The 20,293-nt window shown below is 42.3% G+C and overlaps 1 protein-coding gene across 1 annotated transcript in view; it reads left to right on the top strand.

Moving 5' to 3' along the window:
• The window catches only part of LOC138784852 (uncharacterized), a 31,264-nt gene extending 11,827 nt beyond the window's left edge, over window positions 1-19,437 (top strand). Inside the window, exons 2-7 of the mRNA XM_069960545.1 lie at window positions 715-847; window positions 983-1,070; window positions 1,339-1,888; window positions 12,020-12,558; window positions 14,573-14,639; window positions 15,959-19,437. Coding sequence (XP_069816646.1) covers window positions 1,345-1,888; window positions 12,020-12,558; window positions 14,573-14,639; window positions 15,959-17,484 — 2,676 coding nt within the window. The 5' untranslated portion in view covers window positions 715-847; window positions 983-1,070; window positions 1,339-1,344 and the 3' untranslated portion in view covers window positions 17,485-19,437. The remainder of the gene's footprint in view (window positions 1-714; window positions 848-982; window positions 1,071-1,338; window positions 1,889-12,019; window positions 12,559-14,572; window positions 14,640-15,958) is intronic.
• Window positions 19,438-20,293: the final 856 nt, after the last annotated feature.

Raw genomic sequence — 20,293 nt, 5'->3', positions numbered from 1 at the left:
TTTATTATCGGGCTTTGTAATAGGGCCCTAAGGGTTCCACCACCTGGACAGCCACATAGAGGACACTTAAGATGTAATTGCTTCTTGGGAAACTAATAGGGCAGGGCCTCCTGGGAAAATGTATGCGGCATAGCCTGCTCCAGAAAGCAGAAAACTACCTCTTTAGTGCCACCTATAGTTGACATCTCTGTAGGTCCATGTCCAACCCCATAAACATTGGCCAAATCACAGACCCCATCTGATCTCCGTCCAATGACATTAGTACTGTAATTTCTATTTATTTTGGAAACCTCCAAAGACTTTTACGACCCAGCCAAAAAAATTCCCCTAGTCAGCTAGAGGCAAACCAAGATGTTTTTTTTTTAAAAAAAGTTCCTCTTCATGTTTTCATTTACAGTAAGCAAACGGGGTCTCAGATGGTCCCATTCTTGGCTTCTGTTTTTGTTTTGGTAAGTCATTTATCTATCCCTGCAAAAATGCAGGAAGTGGTCTTGAAATCCAATAGCTCCTAAACATCTTGACTATAGCCGAACCTCGGAGGGTTGGGGGGAAAAAAAAAAAAAAGTTTTAGCAGCTTCAGTCTGAAAGAGGAGATTGACTGAACGACACAATGAAAAGCATTCCTGCCCTTGGCTACCATCATTAGGCTAAAACTAGGATTTACATTTACTCCAGTCGCAATCACTTAACCGAGTTCTTTACCTCCTCCTCAAGGTGACAGCATGGGGTATAGCGTGAACGTATTTCATTAGTCGAAGAAGGACTCTGCAGGATCATGGATTCATAACCCACCATTGAAAAACCTATTTCTGGATGTACGAGAAGAAGCAGAATTTTTAATTTTAAGGTACGTTGATGAACCTTCGAGGCTAGTGAGCGTAGGGTTAATGGGTGGTCTCTAAGAAATTTGAAGCTAATGAAATCCGAGGAATGTTGCACATTACATTCCCCGGCTTGTAAGTAGTTTTTTTTTCTTTTTCAGAGGTCACTAGTTTGGATAGACGGAGTTCTCTGAACTGATGATAAGTCGTTAATTGGAGGTAGCAGCTCAGAAGACCGGACTCTTTAAGGTATTCCGGCCATACTGGTCTCTTTCGAGATTCATCCCGGGCTAAAGAAAATAGTCTACAGCTGAGACAATTGGAAACACATGCTTGAATGAGCTTTTATGTATGGACTTTAAAGAGTTTTTTTTTTACTTTGTTAGCTTAGAGGAATGCATGTTCTATGTGGTGGAACGTAACCCCTTTAGATGCTGCTTGCCATTTTGGACTATTCGTAAAGTTGAGTATAAGTTTTTGTTGTGATGGTTGTTTTTGTGTTTTTTTGTCTCTGCAGATAACCATGCTGAGTTGTCGGTCCTGCGTATGGATAAGCTGCCTGCTATTCCTGTCCGTATGTTATGGAATTCCAGCTGAGAGATGCCCAGGGGGTCAGTCCTGTGCCAGCAGTGCTCCTATAGATAGTGACCAGCCGAGGCCATGTGTGGGGGCCAGGTGCCCGGTTAAAGCGAGCAGAACCTCGCACTCCTACCAGCAGACGGCGAGCGGTGAAACTCTCTACCAGCCTGTAAGAGCTAACCAGCCGGCATCTGCTTCTGCAAGATCTGACTTTTCTGGTAGTCCCGATGTATGGGGGGGACCCAGCAATGTCACCAAGGATTGTAAAGGAATTGAATGTAAACTGCCCCTGAGGATCCGGCTGAAATCTCGAGGCAGAGTTCCTTGTACTGGGGAAGGATGCCCGCCTGTGGAGGGGCAACAGGGTTTCGTGCGGTTGTCAGACCGGGCAGCTCACTTTATTGGGGAAGTACCGGATTTTCAGTTCTCAAATGCTGAGCTAGGAGGCGCTCCGCTGGGAGTTCAACTCACCTGTGACATCAAACCAGGTAAGAGCAAAGAGTGCATGAAAGCAATATGAGAACAAAGTACTTAACAATACTTATTCAACCTTAATTAACCTTCTTATAGCGCCCCCTAGTGTATGTATCACTTCTTTTATGCTGTTTTTTTTTAGCTGACAATATTCCCAATGGCAACAAAGGGACGCCTCCGAATGAGCAGGATATATAGACATTGGCAGATTCTCCTCTGTCTGGGCATACCATTACATAGGGTCTGGGATGGTACTGATGTAGGGAGTCTTATAGGCCAGGCAATGCTCCCTTGGAATATAGTTTGTACATTAGGTCTCCTTCAAGAGTTAACGGGAAACTATAATGTTTCGCGGGCATTAGGTTAAGCTATGAAAAAAACAGCTGCACTGGGCTTTTTTTCACTGTGTAGTCTGCTGCCCGCGAAACATTATAGTTACCCTTTAAGAAGTGACTTACAGAGTGGTAAATTTCCAATAGGTGGCACTAGAGAGTGAGATTACCTCCTGAAGAAAACAAATTTGCTAAACTATTAGTCTGCCCATATAATACTATGCTAAGGAGTTTAACAGAGGGAGCACCCGCCATTACCCCTTTGCCCCCCCCCTTCTCGAACACAATAACAGGGTGCTCAGCAAGGGCCCCTTTGTCTACCATGTGCATTTGCCTATTAGACAAGACCTAATAGGTTATTTGTCAGCAAATCAGGCAATAATACACTGCAATACAGGAGTACACTGCGGTGCATTGCCAAAGAAATTAGAGGACGTAGTCAAACCCCATGGCGGGACCCCGAAAAAAACATAAAATGATTAAAGTTTTGGAAAAAAAATCGAAAAATAATAATTGAATTTTAAATTTTCTGTTAAAAACACACATGCAGAGCAAAGTTGTTCACGTGTGTGTATATATATATATATATATATATATATATATATATATATATATATTTATATATATATATATATTGGTCTTAACATAAAAACCTGTAGTATAAATGGAAAATTTGATTTATACTGCAAAGAATTCTACAAATCATCTAAATCTCTAAAAAAAAAAGTCAGCATAACTCACCCACTTTAAGTCAAAGGGAAAGAGTTCATATAACATCTAGCAGACAGTTTTCCATGTAATTACAAAGTAGTCACCTAGTTGTCTGGAGAACAGTTGTGACTCCCTGTAGGTCCCATGTTCGGCTATCATTACACTCCTGACAGGGTTCACATGCCTGGGGCCAACTGGTGGATCATCTGGCACCTTCTTAGACAAGTGTGAGCCTGCAGGTTTATGTGAAGGGTCTTCACGTTCTCAGGGCATCGTCCTCGGCAGAGCTGTCAGTCTTTCTTCTGATTATTGATGTTGATTTCATAAAAGGAAATGGATGACAGGTCCCCGGGGAGGACGGGATTAAACGTCTTAGCTGCAATAATATGTTCAAAAAGGTAGAAAGGAGGATTAATGGAGTCTAGGGGGGGACTGGCCGGACTCTTACATAGAGCTGGTACTTATGGGTAGACGACTCCTCAGGCAATATAGAACTATAGCAACTTCTTCAGCAGTCAAACTGTAAAACTGGACTATGTAGTATTGTACTAGATTGTATATATTATTGTATTGGACTATATAGAATTGTACTGGATTGTATATATTATTGTATTGGACTATATAGTATTGTACTGGATTGTATATATTATTGTTTTGGACTATATAGTATTGTACTGGATTGTATATATTATTGTATTGGACTATATAGTATTGTACTGGATTGTATATATTATTGTATTGGATTATATAGAATTGTTCTGGATTGTATATATTATTGTATTAGACTATATAGTATTGTACTGGATTGTATATATAATTGTATTGGACTATATAGTATTGTACTGGATTGTATATATTATTGTATTAGACTATATAGTATTGTACTGGATTGTATATATTATTGTATTGGACTATATAGTATTGTACTTGATTGTATATATTATTGTATTGGACTATATAGCATTGTACTGGATTGTACTGTATATATTATTGTATTGGACTATGTAGTATTGTACTTGATTGTATATATTATTGTATTGGACTATATAGCATTGTACTGGATTGTACTGTATATATTATTGTATTGGACTATGTAGTATTGTACTGGATTGTATATATTTTGGAATTGGGCTATACGCCAACCCTTTGTCATAGCTCCTCCCAAGCATCGATCTGTGCACAAAGGCTGCATTTGAATACCGGTGGCTGAAGAAGTGGATGCAGCCCAAGGGAGTCCAGGAAAACATGGAGACAGCCTATGGATATGGCCTTTAGTAAAGTGAATTGTTTAGATTAAAGGGGTTATCCAGGTAACAAAAACAATATTCTAAATGATCCCCCTTCTAAATACCACCCTCTTGCACCTTTTTTTATTTGCTCATATTTACCTGCTCTGGACATCTAAATTCATCTTCTCCGTGTCCACTCTGACAACAGGCTGCTCCATGTCCCCCCCCCCTCCCTTTGTAGTCACAGGACATGTCTCCTCTCTGGGGGCTGGGTTAGCTATCTGTTGACTTGAAGACGTCATCTGCATCATCTCCATGCACCTGTGCTTCCATAGACTTACATGTGTCCCTGAGCCTACGTTTCTGTAATATGAAAAGCTATAGTTCTATCTCTGCTTGCTGTCAGTAAATGCAGGCATATGTACCTGTCTTTGTGTCACAGCTCTGTATAGTGTAAGGCTATGTTCACACTACGTAAAACTACAGCCGTAGTTCTTGCCACAGAACTACGGCCGTATTTTTGCGGTGTGTAACAAAGCCTTATGTGCAATGGGATCCCGGCCGGAACGTACACACATCGTATACGCTCCGGCCGGGATCTGTGCGGCCCTGCAAATAACTGACAGGTCAGTGAATTCCGGCCGCAGAAAGACCTGTCAGTTCACACAGTGAAGCGAGCGGCTCCGGCTGCTCGCTTCACTGTGTGCTATGGTAAGCTCTGATGCGGGCGCGCGCTGATGCGCCCGCATCAGAGTTCTGCTGCCGGAAAGATCATCCGGCCAGAGATGATCCGGCCAGAGACCAGCCGTTCCGTGACCCGGCCGGGGTCATGGAACGGCCGGTCTCATACGTAGTGTGAACATAGCCTAAGTGTTATGGATGTTCTTAGTGTCTGGATGGAACTAGAATGTTTTCATTTACAATCGGCAAGCAGAGATCTAAACCTACACTACACCCCCAACCCCCTGGTAAACAGATGCCTGTTATACAGCACATAGCTACACCATGCGGCATCAGCTCTGCTACATTATCAGCTAGTATGGAATACGTACTTGGGTAATGTAATGCAAAATTTGTGAAAAAAAACAGTCCTGTGTTTACTGTGCAATAGTAATGACAGCAGTGGGCAGGAAAGAAAGCTAAGGGGTTGAGTATGCAAATGGCCCAATCAGGGAGATGCCTGATGGGAAATGCAGTTTCCTGCCCGGCGCCATCTTGGATATAGATTGGCTTTTAGAAAAACATGTAACTCAGAAATGGCAGCAGCTAGTAAGACAAGAGACGGCTCAAAATACTCAGGGAGAGACCAGCTAACATTTAATTTTTTTTAGCTCTTAGGTGGATAACCCCTTTTAATGATTGGCTAAACATCCTATAACGTATGATGTCACTACACAGGGTACAGTGATGTCAATGGTCTCATCCCAGAGGCTTTGTATAATCTTAGCTGTCCATGAATAAACTTCTATGTAGATCATATAGTCTATGAGGGAGAGATTTATCAAACATGGTGTAAAGTGAAACTGGCTCAGTTGCCCCTAGCAACCAATCAGATTCCACCTTTCATTCCTCACAGACTCTTTAGAAAATGAAAGGTGGGATCTGATTGGTTGCTAGGGACAACTGAGCCAGTTTCACTTTACACCATGTTTGATAAATCTCCCCCTATTAGTCTACCTGACCTCATATAACCATAGCGGTCCATGTCTTTATTTCTATGCCCCCTTATACACAGTCTCAGCGTCTCCTTCCATTCATAGAGATAACACTTCCCAGTGAAGGATTTTCCTCCTGTTTATTTTGTCTGCTTCCTTACAGCCCCTTCCTTCTGTCACTTCCTTACTATGGGTTTCTATGCATCTCGCTCTGTTCTGCATTATCTTGAATTATGTCTTCAGGACTCTATACAACTGGAAGTAAAATTTGCTGAAAGGCGGCTTTATGCTGCTGAGCATCGGGTTTCTTTCCCCGGGGGCCTTTCCATTTGATGTGCTGAGTGATTGTTTAATTATGCGCTGTTACATTGAGTGGCTGACACTAAATAGGATTAGGTACAAATATCTCTGTATATAGAAGCATGACTTATGTGTGTACTGTATATATATATATATTTTTTTTTTATTTTTTTTTTCTTTCCCTTTACTATATGCTGATATACACAGATACGAGCAGAAAGGACTGGGGGGATGGCCAATTAGAATTTTTTTCTTTTTATTATTAGGGCTGGTGCAGCATTTGTGACAGAGCCCCCCATTTTATATTCAGTTTATAGTACTAGAGGTGGCAGAAGAACCATTGAGCTTCTGTTACATTACACTTATTTACATACATCCCTAAATATCACAGTACAGGGATAATACACACAGCGATGTCACAGTACAGGGATAATACACACAGTGATGTCACAGTACAGGGATAATACACAGTGATGTCACAGTACAGAGATAATACACACAGCAATGCCACAGTGCAGGGATAATACACACAGTGATGTCACAGTACAGGGATAATACACACAGTGATGTCACAGTACAGGGATAATACACAGTGATGTCACAGTACAGGGATAATACACACAGTGATGTCACAGTACAGGGATAATACACACAGTGATGTCACAGTACAGGGATAATACACACAGTGATGTCACAGAACAAGGGTTATACACACAGTGATAACACAGTACAGGGATAATACACACAGTGATGTCACAGTACAGGGATAATACACACAGCGATGTCACAGTACAGGGATAATACATAGTGATGTCACAGTACAGGGGTAATACACACAGTGATGTCACAGTACAGAGATAATACACACAGTGATGTCACAGTACAGGGATAATACACACAGTGATGTCACAGTACAGGGATAATACACATAGTGATGTCACAGTACCGGGATAATACACAGTGATGTCACAGGACAGGGATAATACACACAGTGATGTCACAGTACAGGGATAATACACAGTGATGTCACAGTACAGGTATAATACACACAGTGATGTCACAGTACAGGGATAATACACACAGTGATGTCACAGTACAGAGATAATACACACAGTGATATCACAGTACAGGGATAATACACAGTAATGTCACAGTACAGGGATAATACACACAGAGATGTCACAGTACAGGGATAATACACAGTGATGTCACAGCACAGGGATAATACACACAGCGATGTCACAGTACAGGGATAATACACACAGTGATGTCACAGTACAGGAATAATACACACAGTTATGTCACAGGACAGGGATAATACACACAGTGATGTCACAGTACAGAGATAATACACACAGTGATGTCACAGTGTAGGGATAATACACACAGTGATGTCACAGTACAGGGATAATACACATAGTGATGTCACAGTACAGGGATAATACACAGTGATGTCACAGCACAGGGATAATACACACAGCGATGTCACAGTACAGGGATAATACACACAGTGATGTCACAGTACAGGTATAATACACACAGTGATGTCACAGTACAGGGATAATACACACAGTGATGTCACAGTACAGGGATAATACACACAGTGATGTCACAGTACAGGGATAATACACATAGTGATGTCACAGTACAGGGATAATACACAGTGATGTCACAGCACAGGGATAATACACACAGCGATGTCACAGTACAGGGATAATACACACAGTGATGTCACAGTACAGGGATAATACACACAGTGATGTCACAGAACAAGGGTTATACACACAGTGATAACACAGTACAGGGATAATACACACAGTGATGTCACAGTACAGGGATAATACACACAGCGATGTCACAGTACAGGGATAATACATAGTGATGTCACAGTACAGGGGTAATACACACAGTGATGTCACAGTACAGAGATAATACACACAGTGATGTCACAGTACAGGGATAATACACACAGTGATGTCACAGTACAGGGATAATACACATAGTGATGTCACAGTACCGGGATAATACACAGTGATGTCACAGGACAGGGATAATACACACAGTGATGTCACAGTACAGGGATAATACACAGTGATGTCACAGTACAGGTATAATACACACAGTGATGTCACAGTACAGGGATAATACACACAGTGATGTCACAGTACAGAGATAATACACACAGTGATATCACAGTACAGGGATAATACACAGTAATGTCACAGTACAGGGATAATACACACAGAGATGTCACAGTACAGGGATAATACACAGTGATGTCACAGCACAGGGATAATACACACAGCGATGTCACAGTACAGGGATAATACACACAGTGATGTCACAGTACAGGAATAATACACACAGTTATGTCACAGTACAGAGATAATACACACAGTGATGTCACAGTGTAGGGATAATACACACAGTGATGTCACAGTACAGGGATAATACACACAGTGATGTCACAGTACAGGGATAATACACATAGTGATGTCACAGTACAGGGATAATACACAGTGATGTCACAGCACAGGGATAATACACACAGCGATGTCACAGTACAGGGATAATACACACAGTGATGTCACAGTACAGGTATAATACACACAGTGATGTCACAGTACAGGGATAATACACACAGTGATGTCACAGTACAGGGATAATACACAGTGATGTCACAGTACTGGGATAATACACAGTGATGTCACAGTACAGGGTTAATACACACAGTGATGTCACAGTACAGGACAGTGATGTCACAGTATAGGAGAAATGCACGTACATGTAGTGACATCATATAACAGTGATAATGTTACAGTAAAGGAATACTACATATAATAACGGTACAATGACTGCAGCCTGTGCACCCCCAGCAGTTATATCCTTGTTCCTATGGGCAAAAGAAATAATAGTCTCTGGGACAGTTCTGACAAATGATGCCCTCCTATCGGCTTCCTTCCCCCACGGAAACACAACAGCAGAGAAAATACTTTTAATATAGGAGCCAACATCTTCTTTCGCAGCTGATTTTGGGGGTGGGGGTGGGGTTTGGCGTTGGGGGGTGGGCGTGTCGGGAGTGTAGATAAGATTTTCATCAGTCTGAGAAATTACCAAGAAACTTCAAAGGACAAAAATCCCTCTATTCCTATAACACAAATTACTCTCCTGCAAACCTGAGTCAAGAAGAACGAAAGATCGGGGCACAATATTCCTAGTAATATCTGATTCATGGTCCATCCATTATCCCCAATATTGGTCCTGTGCAACTACAGACATCATGGAAGTCTTGTTGGGCAAAATTGAAATGGCCCCAATTCATAGATTTGTTGTGTAAAAATTTGCACTAAAATTTTTCAAATTGAATAAAAAAAGTCTGAGAACTGTTCCCCATGACATGGCGTGCCATTCATATAGTCCAGCCATACTTGTTTTGGCAGTGATTAAAGTGTTTGGGGGCATTTGTCTGCGATCCCGGGTATCATAGATCCGTTCATGAGCCTGACCGGTCACTGATATGATGGGAGGCCGGTCTGTTCGCTATAAGCAGCGGTTTCTTAGGAGCATATGTTCCTAATAGCCGCAGGGCGTACATGTGCACACAGATGTTTCCCATCTATTTAACTTTCAATTAGATGGTCACTTACTGCTAGGATTACATTTTAGGGAGCTGGAGATTACACTGTACGGAGAGCGGAATATGAATTAGTGCGTTCACTTTACACAACTTGGGGGAGATTTATCCAACATGGTGTAAAGTGAAACTGGCTCAGTTGCCCCTAGCAACCAATCAGATTCCACCTTTCATTTTCCAAAGAGTCTGTGAGGAATGAAAGGTGGAATCTGATTGGTTGCTAGGGGCAACTGAGCCAGTTTCACTTTACACCATGTTGGATAATTCTCCCCACTTGAGCGTAAATGGTGGCTGTTTGCACAACTGGCTGAGGGCTATACCCTCCCCCCTTTCCTCATTTTTGTATCTTCTCAAGTTATTCTCAAGGGGATACCCTAACGGTGGAGGTTTGACCACTGGGACCCCCACTGATCCTTAAAATGAAGGGAAATTGCACCTCAGATTGGAGTCCAGTATATATGTATGAGGGGAACACTCCATTCTTTCTCTATGGGCACTGAAACATTGCTGGGCAATTTCCTTTTCTTCTTGAGTATGGTTGGGGTTCCACTGGTTGGACCTGTTATTTCAGAAGGGAATAGGCTTATAATTCATAATAGATGGGGATCCAATCAGTCCTGTGTCCCCTTTCTTCAAGAGTAGTAGTAATGAGACGAGCTGTCTGGTAGAGATTGTCAATTGGAAACAGTACTATTGCTTAAAGAGATACTCCAGGGATTTTTTTCTTAATAAACTGATGTCAGAAAGTTATATAGATTTGTAAATTACTTCTCTTTAAAAAAAACAAAAAAAAACTTCAACCCTTCCAGTACCTATCAGCTGCTGTATGTCCTGCAGGAAGTGGTGTATTCTTTCCAGTTTGACACAGTGCTCTCTGCTGCCACCTCTGTCCATGTCAGGAACTGTCCAGAGCAGCAGCAACTCCCCATAGAAAACCTCTCCTGCTCTGCAAATTGTTAACGCAGCGTTTGGTGCAACAAGACGTCGTTCAGTCATTCGCAGTAGAGACAAAGGCAGTAGCGGCGACAGGACGACCGCAAGAACGATCAAAATTAACGTTCATCGTTCCGCTTAATTGGGTGAACAATTCGCCATAGAGATCTTTTGACATCTTTTATCTTTAATTGTTGAAAAATTGCTTTGTGGAATAGGACCCGTAGGCTACTCAATTGTTATCTTGCTTGTTTAAACAAAAAATTGGAAAAATTTATAGATTCGAGTGGACTCGAGGAAACAGTCCGGGTCCGGCAACTTCTCCAAACTGGAAAGCTTGGCCTTTGATTACTGGCATCTGGAAAAAATTGGATGCCAGGAAAACATGGATACTGCCATAGGGCGGCATCCAACTTCTCCTGTCATCGGGATTTCACTGCCAAGCCTTCCGTTTCATAGAACTCACCGAACCTGGACAGTTTCCGCAAGTCCGCTCAACACTACTCCAAGCCAAAATTGTAAAAAAAGTTTGCATTTTTTTTTCTTTTAAAGGCATTGCTATTTGTCGATGAAGAATATATATACTTCCTGGCTTGTAATATACACTATGGAATAAAACAAGGCAGGGAAAAGATCACTTTATTTTTCTAACGCGTGCCTATGGTATAGATGCCGCTGTATGGTAGATGTCAAAGGAATCTATGAAATCCCTACGTAGGAAGGGTTTCCCAGGAATGCATTTAAATGAAGAGATTTAATGCAATGTGAAAGAAGCCTTACACGCAGCTTATTGGCATTGAGAGATGTTATTTAGTCTACAGGCTATAAGTAATTTGTAAGTCGAGAAAGTCTGAAGTAAAAGCAAAGAATGTAAGAAGGATGAAGATTGAAGGGGGCCTCGTAGGCGAAGGGTAAGGTTACACGATGACACAGGTTACGCAGCCAAAGATCAATGTGTCGCGCTCCCTGAGTCATGCTACAATGTGGCTAATGTAACTGAATGGGGTCATGTTACGACCTGCAAGTGGCTGCAACCACGGCCAAAAAATCCATCTTAGTAATGGGTGCAACCACTTGTAGTCACAATATAACCCCATCCACCTCTATTACCAGCACAATTGAGGGAGCGGGAAAATAAAAATGTCCTACCGTTTTGTGTACCCAGCTTCCATGCCGATCTATGGGTCTGCGTCAACACAAACTATAAACTCTTCAACGTATTGTCTCCTTCTACTCATCATTTCTTCTTGGTAACAATATTGTGCAGACAATGTCACATGACAGCCTTAGTTAGAACCTACAGAATGGTCACCAATTCCATGAAATGTTCACTGAATCCCATATCTTTTAGGAGAGAATGAAGTTCCATCGGAAGACGCTTTGATTCTTCAGTTGCAGCTCGCCAAAGGCCAGGAGAAGTTTGTAGAGTCATTGAAAATCCAACAAAAGACCATCACAGATTTACAGCAAAAACTCTCCGAGCAGCAGAACCTACTGGTCAACCAGCAACGAGAGATCATAGAGCAGCAGAGGAGAATGTATGAGCAGATGGACATGGTCAAAGTCCAGTACAGCATCCTATTCGACACCGTGAAGCAGATGTCCTTCCAGAGTCTACAGGAGGACATACAGCAGTATTTCGAGGCTCATCTCCAAGGGATGCAGAACCAGGTTCGGAACCATCTCCAGAAGACGTACTCTGTCCATAAGGTGGACGTGGACGCCAAAGTGATTGACGTTGAGGATTCTCTACCCGAATGCGGCAGCTGCGAAAGCGAAGAGTTTTGTGACTTTCAGAAGGCACCTCCCGTCTGTGCAAAATGTACATTGTGTCCTGCAGGATTCTTCCAGCTGTCCGATTGTTCAGAAAATGTGGATCGGATTTGTCAAGTAAGTAAAAAAATATATGTATATCGAGTTAGAGAGTTACAGTGAGATGACTACTCAAAATGGAATAAAGAGTGGTCTTCTGGGAAGTTGGTCTTCTCAAAGAACATAGCCAGTCTGCATGATATATGGAAGAACAGCAGATTTGATTCAGGGTATTTGGTCAGTATAAAGAAGTGGTCTTCTGAGGATGTTTCAGTCTAACTTAATATCAAGTCATTTCAAAACCTTAAATTGGTATTCTGGCGAATACATTTTTTATTACACTGGCAGCAAAAAGGAGGGGTGACATGGTCCCTCTGCTACCACCAGTGGCTGAGTTGGGAACTGCAGTTACATACACAGTTATACAGATACCGAGCCTCCCCTAAAGTCTCCTCTAATGCATGTTGGCATATACTATGGAAAGCTATGTGTCCCTAATGATTCAGCCACGGCACAGTGTAGCAGAGCAAGTGGGGATTGACATCTATGCCAACATGCTGCTTCACCATGAGTAATGTCTATTCGAATTCATTAGTATATACATTGGGAAGGCTCAGTATCTGCATGCAACAGCACTAGAGAATGTAATTGTGCCAAGACCAGGGCTTGAGCAGCCCTGCAGTTCCCAACACAGCCAGTGGTTGCATTACCTCTTAGTGCTACTTACGCATGTTAAAAGAATATATTATATATATATATATATATATATATATATATATATATATATTAGGGCTGGGCGATGTACTGTGAAAATACCAATACCATCTCTGGCACTGGTTAACCAGCCTTAACTTTACCAGGATGGTATTTGCGGTATTTCTTTTATCTCCACATCAGAGCAGTGAGCGCTACACAGGTTGGAAGAGGAGTCCTAAGTGCAGGGACGCAGGGATCCTGGGATATCCCCCCCCCCGGCACAGCGTGTCAGAGTGCCCCCGCCACCCCCTTATTCCCTGCCTGGCATGTCAGAGTGCCCCCTGTCCTGGCACAGTGCGCCCCCCTAAGAGTGCCCCCCACCTGGTATGTCAGAGCCCTCTTCCCCCAGCCCCGCACGGCTGTCAGAGCGCTCCCCCCAGCGTGGTGTATCAGAGAACAGGTACAAAATATCACTTCGGCCAAATGGGTGTGGCTTGCAAAAAGGGATGTTGCTCACAAATATTTTACAAAATATTGTAAAAAAATGTACATTTGCCGGAATACCCCTTTAAAATTCAGATATGTAGCAGTATTCTACAGTGTGCTGTATCTACCATGTTATATTGTAAGAACAACAAATCTCTAATAAAGAGAGATGACGTTGAAGTAATCGCAATATAGAACTGGTGTTCATGGGTATTTATCTACAGACAGTACTGTGCATGGGTACAACCATCTTGTCTCATCTCATGACATCCCATGACCCCTGCAGGAAGGTGAGATATAGACAGCTGCTTGGTAGAGCTGGTAATCTGCCATGAACCTGCCCAGCAATCTACAGTATATGGCACAGTCTACTGTTGGAGGACTGAAGGTCAGACAGGTTGGAATTTTTCCCCAGGTGTCTGCCACATGCTTATTGTTATCCCCCTATTAAAATAGCACAGACACTCAGCCTAGACAAATCTGCCTGCTATTGGGTAACTCTGTTAGCTAATAGTCGCCATTTGTTCTTAAGCCGCCATATGGGTTTCTTCCACTGGAATAGCGTTAAGACTTTGTAAAACTCATTATGGACATTAACTCTATCACACAGGTGTTAAGCTTGTGGCCCTCCAGCTGTGGCAAAACTACAATTCCCATCATGCCTGGACAGACAAAGCTTTAGCTTTGTCTGTCCAGGCATGATGGGAATTGTAGTTTTGCCACAGCTGGGGGGGGGGGGGGGGGGCAGCGAGTTTGACATCCCAACTGATCCTGGTCTAAAATACTGATCTTTGGTTAATGGCGTAATAACAACTGCACTTACCTTATTCCTCCAATGCCAAAAAAAAAACTGAAAAAGAGCAAAATATATCCAATATTAATAATAATTTTATTTCATTGTCTATTTTAGGACAGAGATGAGTGCATGGATTCACCAAGTATCTGTGGCGAGAGAATTAAGTGCTTAAACACCCCAGGTATGGCTTAATCCCATAAGTATGGATGGGTATTGTGAATAACTTTTAGAATTTGTGAGATATCAGTTTTAGGCGTTGTGCACACCAACGTATTATGGCTTTTTAGTTGTATACAATAAACTTCAATGGAGCCCAACGGTACCACTAATCTAATCTAATTTTACATGGTTGCATATGGATTTTTTTTTTTAAACACACCTGACACACCTTCTTTAAAGTATACCCCTCTTATATAAAACAAACAAAAAACTTTTGACATGTCACTGGGGCATCTGAAAAGTTTTGATGTGGGGGGGGGGGGGTAGGGTCATACGGCAGCCGCATAGACTTATAATGGAGCTGGAGATTGCTGCAAGCGGGGGAGTGAAATGCAGTAGTGCATGCATCTCCTGGCTCATTCTCCTAATTGGTGGGGGTCTCATGGGGTGAGACACTGATCGCTCAAAACTTTGTCAAAAGATGTTTTTTTTATGACAGTAACCATTTAAATTTCATTGATCTTGTGCTTGCTGAGTATATGGACACTCCCTGATGTCATAGCTGCATTGTGTGCTTTGAGCCAAAGCACATGGAAGAACTCTCATTCAGGCATGCCAGCCTCACACCCACATTAGCAGAGCTACTGCAGTTGCTTCTGCCCCATTCCATTTTTTTTTTCATGTGTTTTCATATTTACCTCCAAATAGTATAGAATAGTATAGAATACACTATTCACAGGCAACCCGACAGTCCCTAACACATGTCATTAAGCAAACGTCTTCAGGACTTGATGGTACTCTGAAAAGATCAGTCTATATGGAGACATCCATAAATCTAAAAATAGAGAGACACTCACCAAGCCTGAAAATGTTCAGTTTATTGTGAAAAACACATAGTACAGGTGCAGAAGACAACATGGCTGCCCTGTTGTCTTCTGCACCTGTTCCATGAGTTTTTCCACAATAACGGGACATTATAGGACTTGGTGAGTGCCGCTCAATTTTTGTATTCATGGATGTTTCTATTTTTTCATGTCTTTATGTACTCTACTGAAGTATGCATTTAAAATGATATAAAATGGAAGACACTTTAAAAACAAAACAAAAACTGCTGGGCACTGGAGACCGGGGTGGCGGTATGCAGGAGGCAGTGTGGAGCCGGGGAGGTAAGTGGATATAAATTTTTTTTCACCCCCCTCCTGGCCATTAAAAAAAAAAAAAAAAAAAAAAAAGGGTATGGCTGGAGTTCTCTTTTAAAATAGCTTAAGGGGAAACTTAAATAACTAAAGTTATTGCATGCGAGGTCTTTGCTTACTACTAAACATGTTATTATTTTATTAGGTGGTTTCCGGTGTCTTGGGGTTGCTGAAAAAGATGCAGCTTTAGGGATTTGTGGTGATCAATACTTCTTTAATAAGGAACTTCAGGAGTGCCAAGCCTGCTCCGAATGTGAAGAAGGGGTTGTAGCCTTTTCATGTACTGCCGACAGTGATACCGTCTGCACAACAGACCCAACCGGTGAAAGCAAATTATCGGAATCCTGGTCAGCCAGCCTTTCTCTGCCTCCATCTAAAATCCCTAACTCCCAGATCTACCTCGGCCTCAGCTTAAAGATCAAAGAGAAAGATCATTGCGAAATCTTGTCTCCTGAAGAAAATCACGTGGTCTTCAAACAGCACGGCTTGTTATGGGCGGACCTGAATTTTGCTGTAAAACATAACTGCAGGAATTTTCTTCAGCTCTCCTTAAAACTTAACAACAGCGAAGAAGGTTATGAGATAAGTGGTTCCCGAATAGAACAACCAGAAGGAAAATACTTCCAGAGCACCAGCGTAAGTTGTGCCGTAGAGGTTGAGCCGAGCCAAACCATATCTGTGGTCCTAAAAAGCCCCAACCAGTTCTGTAACCAGAGTAAAGACTTACACGTGTATGATCTGAACACGCCACTGAGCTTGTTTTGGCTATCTCATGACACAGGAGCGGTGGCCATGAGTGCCCAGATGTCCACGGCAATGCATTACCAAACCAACTATCGGCCCACCTTTAAGATCATTTCTGTGTCTGATCCTTACATGGTCAGTCTGTCTCACGATGGAAGAAGCATTAAATTAACTGAGTCTGGGGTAGTCAAATTTGTCTTTCAACAAGCCTTGTACTCGATGGGTCCAACCTGTGTGCGTGAAGGTTTTAACCTAGTTTTTTACATAAACCGAAATGGCACAAATTCCGAATTAATGCAAGTATTCAAGTCTGGGGTAAACTACAGAGACACATCCATCTCGGGATCCGGAGCGGCCAAAGTTAACTCTGGAGACATAATAAGTTTCGAGGTTCTTTCGCCGGCTCAGTGCAACGTGAGATATTTTGGAGAGAATTCTGGAATCAGCATGTTGAGTCTTCTCTGGATTCCGACGGCAATCTCCACCGCTATCACAGCCTCGGTATCCGGCTCTGGATTACCCACAGGAGCTGTAAGAAATAAACCTTTGAGTTTCAACCTGGATTTGCCCGGTGATAAAATAATTCAGCTCCTTTCATCCGGCCAGTTTGCCCACAAATATTTCAAGATTGCAGAAAATGGCGGCGTCAGTGTCTCTTTCAACCTGAAATTGATCCATTCGTGCAATGTTGTTAAAGTAACAATAAGTACCCGGATAAATGACCAAGCGCAACCAACTGTGGTCTCCCAGCAAATCGGTGGGCAGATGCCCGAAGGAAGTCAATGGACTAGTGTGGCTCTACGATCTTCGTTTCATGTTAAAAGTGGCACAATGATATTGGTTTCGCTGGACTGTGTTCGGGGTAGAATCAACCAGATTGCTCATGACAAAGGGACTAACTTGTCAATCTTATGGGTTTCATCATAGAGTAGCTATACTTTAGTAGACCTGACCATGTTTGGTCAGATTTTATTTCCACAGTTTGTACCCCCATTGCTGATCGAACAAACCATTGTCTACTTCCTCTTTCTTTCCTATTAGACAGAACGATATCTGCCTATTTAGCCTTAAGGCCACTTTCAAGGTGCCCATCTAAATTCAATAGATGTTCGTCAAATGTTTTTTGGTCGATAATAGAGATGAGCGCAGCATGCTCGAGTTTGATCGTTCAGCATTTGAGAAGTTTGATGCAGCCCTAGGGATGCCAGGAAAACATGGTCTATGGCTTTATATAGGTTTTCCATGGTCTATGGCTATATCCAGGTTTTCCAGGACTCCCATGGCTGCCTCCAACGTCTCCAGCCACCGGGACTCAAATGTTGAATAATCGGACTCGGGCATGGTCAAGTTGCGCTCATCTCTAGTCAATAACTCTATCACCAGATCACCCTATATACAGGAGCATTGCCTTTAAACAGTACATCTTGGGAATATTTTCAACAAAACATAGCAATACAATGGATATTTCGTAATAAAATGACTTTTATAATGTTTTTGTTTTGGAAATTCTAAGTAGGTGGTAGAAGTAGGCAATAAATGACTATATGATTAAAATAGTAAGTCAAATACATAAGAAATGACTAAAGGACTTGAGAAACTTTTGTAAGAGGAAGTATGTTATGGGGAATCAGGCCTGTTTTGCTGGCACAAAATGGTTCCACCTTTCATGTCTATTTCTGTAAATGCTTAAATATATATTTATATTTTATAAGAAAGTATTGTTTTAATGCATTCACTGTTTGGGTTGGTTCTATAGATTAAGGGATCATGCACTTGACTCTATTACAGCTTTGTGCTCATTTTGATATGTATGGAGCCAAGTTGCGGGTTTGGATGGGGATGTTTTTGCACATGCTCATTGTATCAGAATCTAAACAAATTAGGGGAAATTTATCAAGACTGGTGTACCAGTACGCCAGTCTTAAGTAAAGCTCCGCCCCCTTTCCTGTCCCAAGCTTGATTTACTGAGAGGGGTACGTCTCTTAGTACAGCCGGCTGGCCCTGTGCCCGGCACAGACATTGCTTCAAAGACAGTGTAGATTTATGCCTGGTTTATGCCTGTTTCCAGGCGTAAACCTTCATTAATCAGGAGCGGGGGGAAGGCTGTGCCTCCTCCCCGCCATGTCGCCCGCACACCAGGTGAACGGGAGATATGGCAGGCAATCGCCATGGAAGGGGGGGCGAATCTGACTCTTTTTGTGGCGTACGCAGTAATATATGCAGTAATATACTGTGGCTATACAGTAATATTCATAAAATTCCCTGTATGGGTATGCTTTTTCTTCCAGACCAATGCTTCTCCATTCTAGTCCTCATGGTCACCAACAGGTCATGTTTTGAGGATTTCCTTTGTATTTCACAGGTGATGTTATTATACTCTAGTATAATTATCACAGGTGTTCTTTGTATGGCATATCCTCAAACAATAACCTGTTGGTGGCCATGAGGACTGGAATTGAGAAGCACTGCTCTAGACCATTGACAAGGATAATATTGGAAGTTATACAAACTTATTAGTATTGGACACCATATAAGATCATATGGACACTATATGGAACCGTACAGTCAAAAATATAATAAAACTTCAGTGGAGCAGTTTGTGCATCTAAACAGAGAGCCCCATGGTTCGATCAATACTGTCATGTGCATGAGTCCTTACAAGGGTTACAGATCATACAAGGTAAGATGATCTTTGAGTCTTTTTTATATGATTTTTTAAAGAATTCCAAACTCATTAAAAAAAACTAAATCTAATTTGCACAAGTTGTGTTGCAGATAAAGCTGATGCTTATACCTATGTGACCTGTATCATTTACAATGACATCTTTTTTATATACGGAATTCTATATTTAAAGTTAATAAATATTCTGTGTAATCTTTCTTTTGGAGAAACAAATGTGAGATTGGTCATTAAATCTTATTTATACAAAGTGTTTCGTGTTGTCTTTTTTATTCTTTATATTGCCATAATGATCTGTGACCTCCACCATCCGTATTATACCTGTTTTTGTGTCTTTAATGCTGATGCAATTCTGGCCTGACTGAGGGTCTGATGGTAAGGGATGTGGATGTCAGTTCAGGTTATGAGACTCATGGTCAGGCTAGGACATTTGGTGGTAATACGACTGCAAAAAAACAATGGTATTACACAGGGGCGTAGCAAGGATTCATGGGGCCCCATAGTATAAAACTCAATGAGGCCTCCCTTCCCCCCAAGTAGGCAATCCCTTATGTAAAAAAAAAACCAAAAAAAAAACATACCGTATTTTCTGGCGTATGAGACTACTTTTTGACCCCGAAAATTCTTCTTAGAAGAATCGTCTTATACGCTGGGTATGGTCGGTGGGGGTGGGGGGGTGTCCAAAAATGGCCGCATCCCCCCAGTTAACTCACCTGGGGCCCGTTCCCAGCCTCAGCGCATCTTCTGTCCGGTTCCCGTAGCAGGCAGTGTGACGTACACTGACTGCGCTGGGGATCCCCGAAGCTCTCCTGAGCAGCCGAGCGTCTCATCGGCGAAGCTCACAGATGCTCGGCTGCTGGGAGAGCTTCGGAAGAGTGACAGAGGCTTTGGGTACTTCCGGAGCCTCTGTCATTCTCCAAAAGCTCTCCCGGCAGCCGAGTGTCTCCGAGCTTGGCCGATGAGAAGCTCGGCTAAGCTTCCCTGGCGCAGTCAGTGTATGTCACACTGCCTGCGCTGGAAACGGGACAGAAGACTCATGGAGGCCAGGAGCGCGAA

This window comes from Dendropsophus ebraccatus, chromosome 2 (genome assembly GCF_027789765.1).
Source record: "Dendropsophus ebraccatus isolate aDenEbr1 chromosome 2, aDenEbr1.pat, whole genome shotgun sequence".
Lineage (NCBI taxonomy): Eukaryota > Metazoa > Chordata > Amphibia > Anura > Hylidae > Dendropsophus > Dendropsophus ebraccatus.
This window is presented reverse-complemented; position numbering and strand designations above follow the sequence as displayed.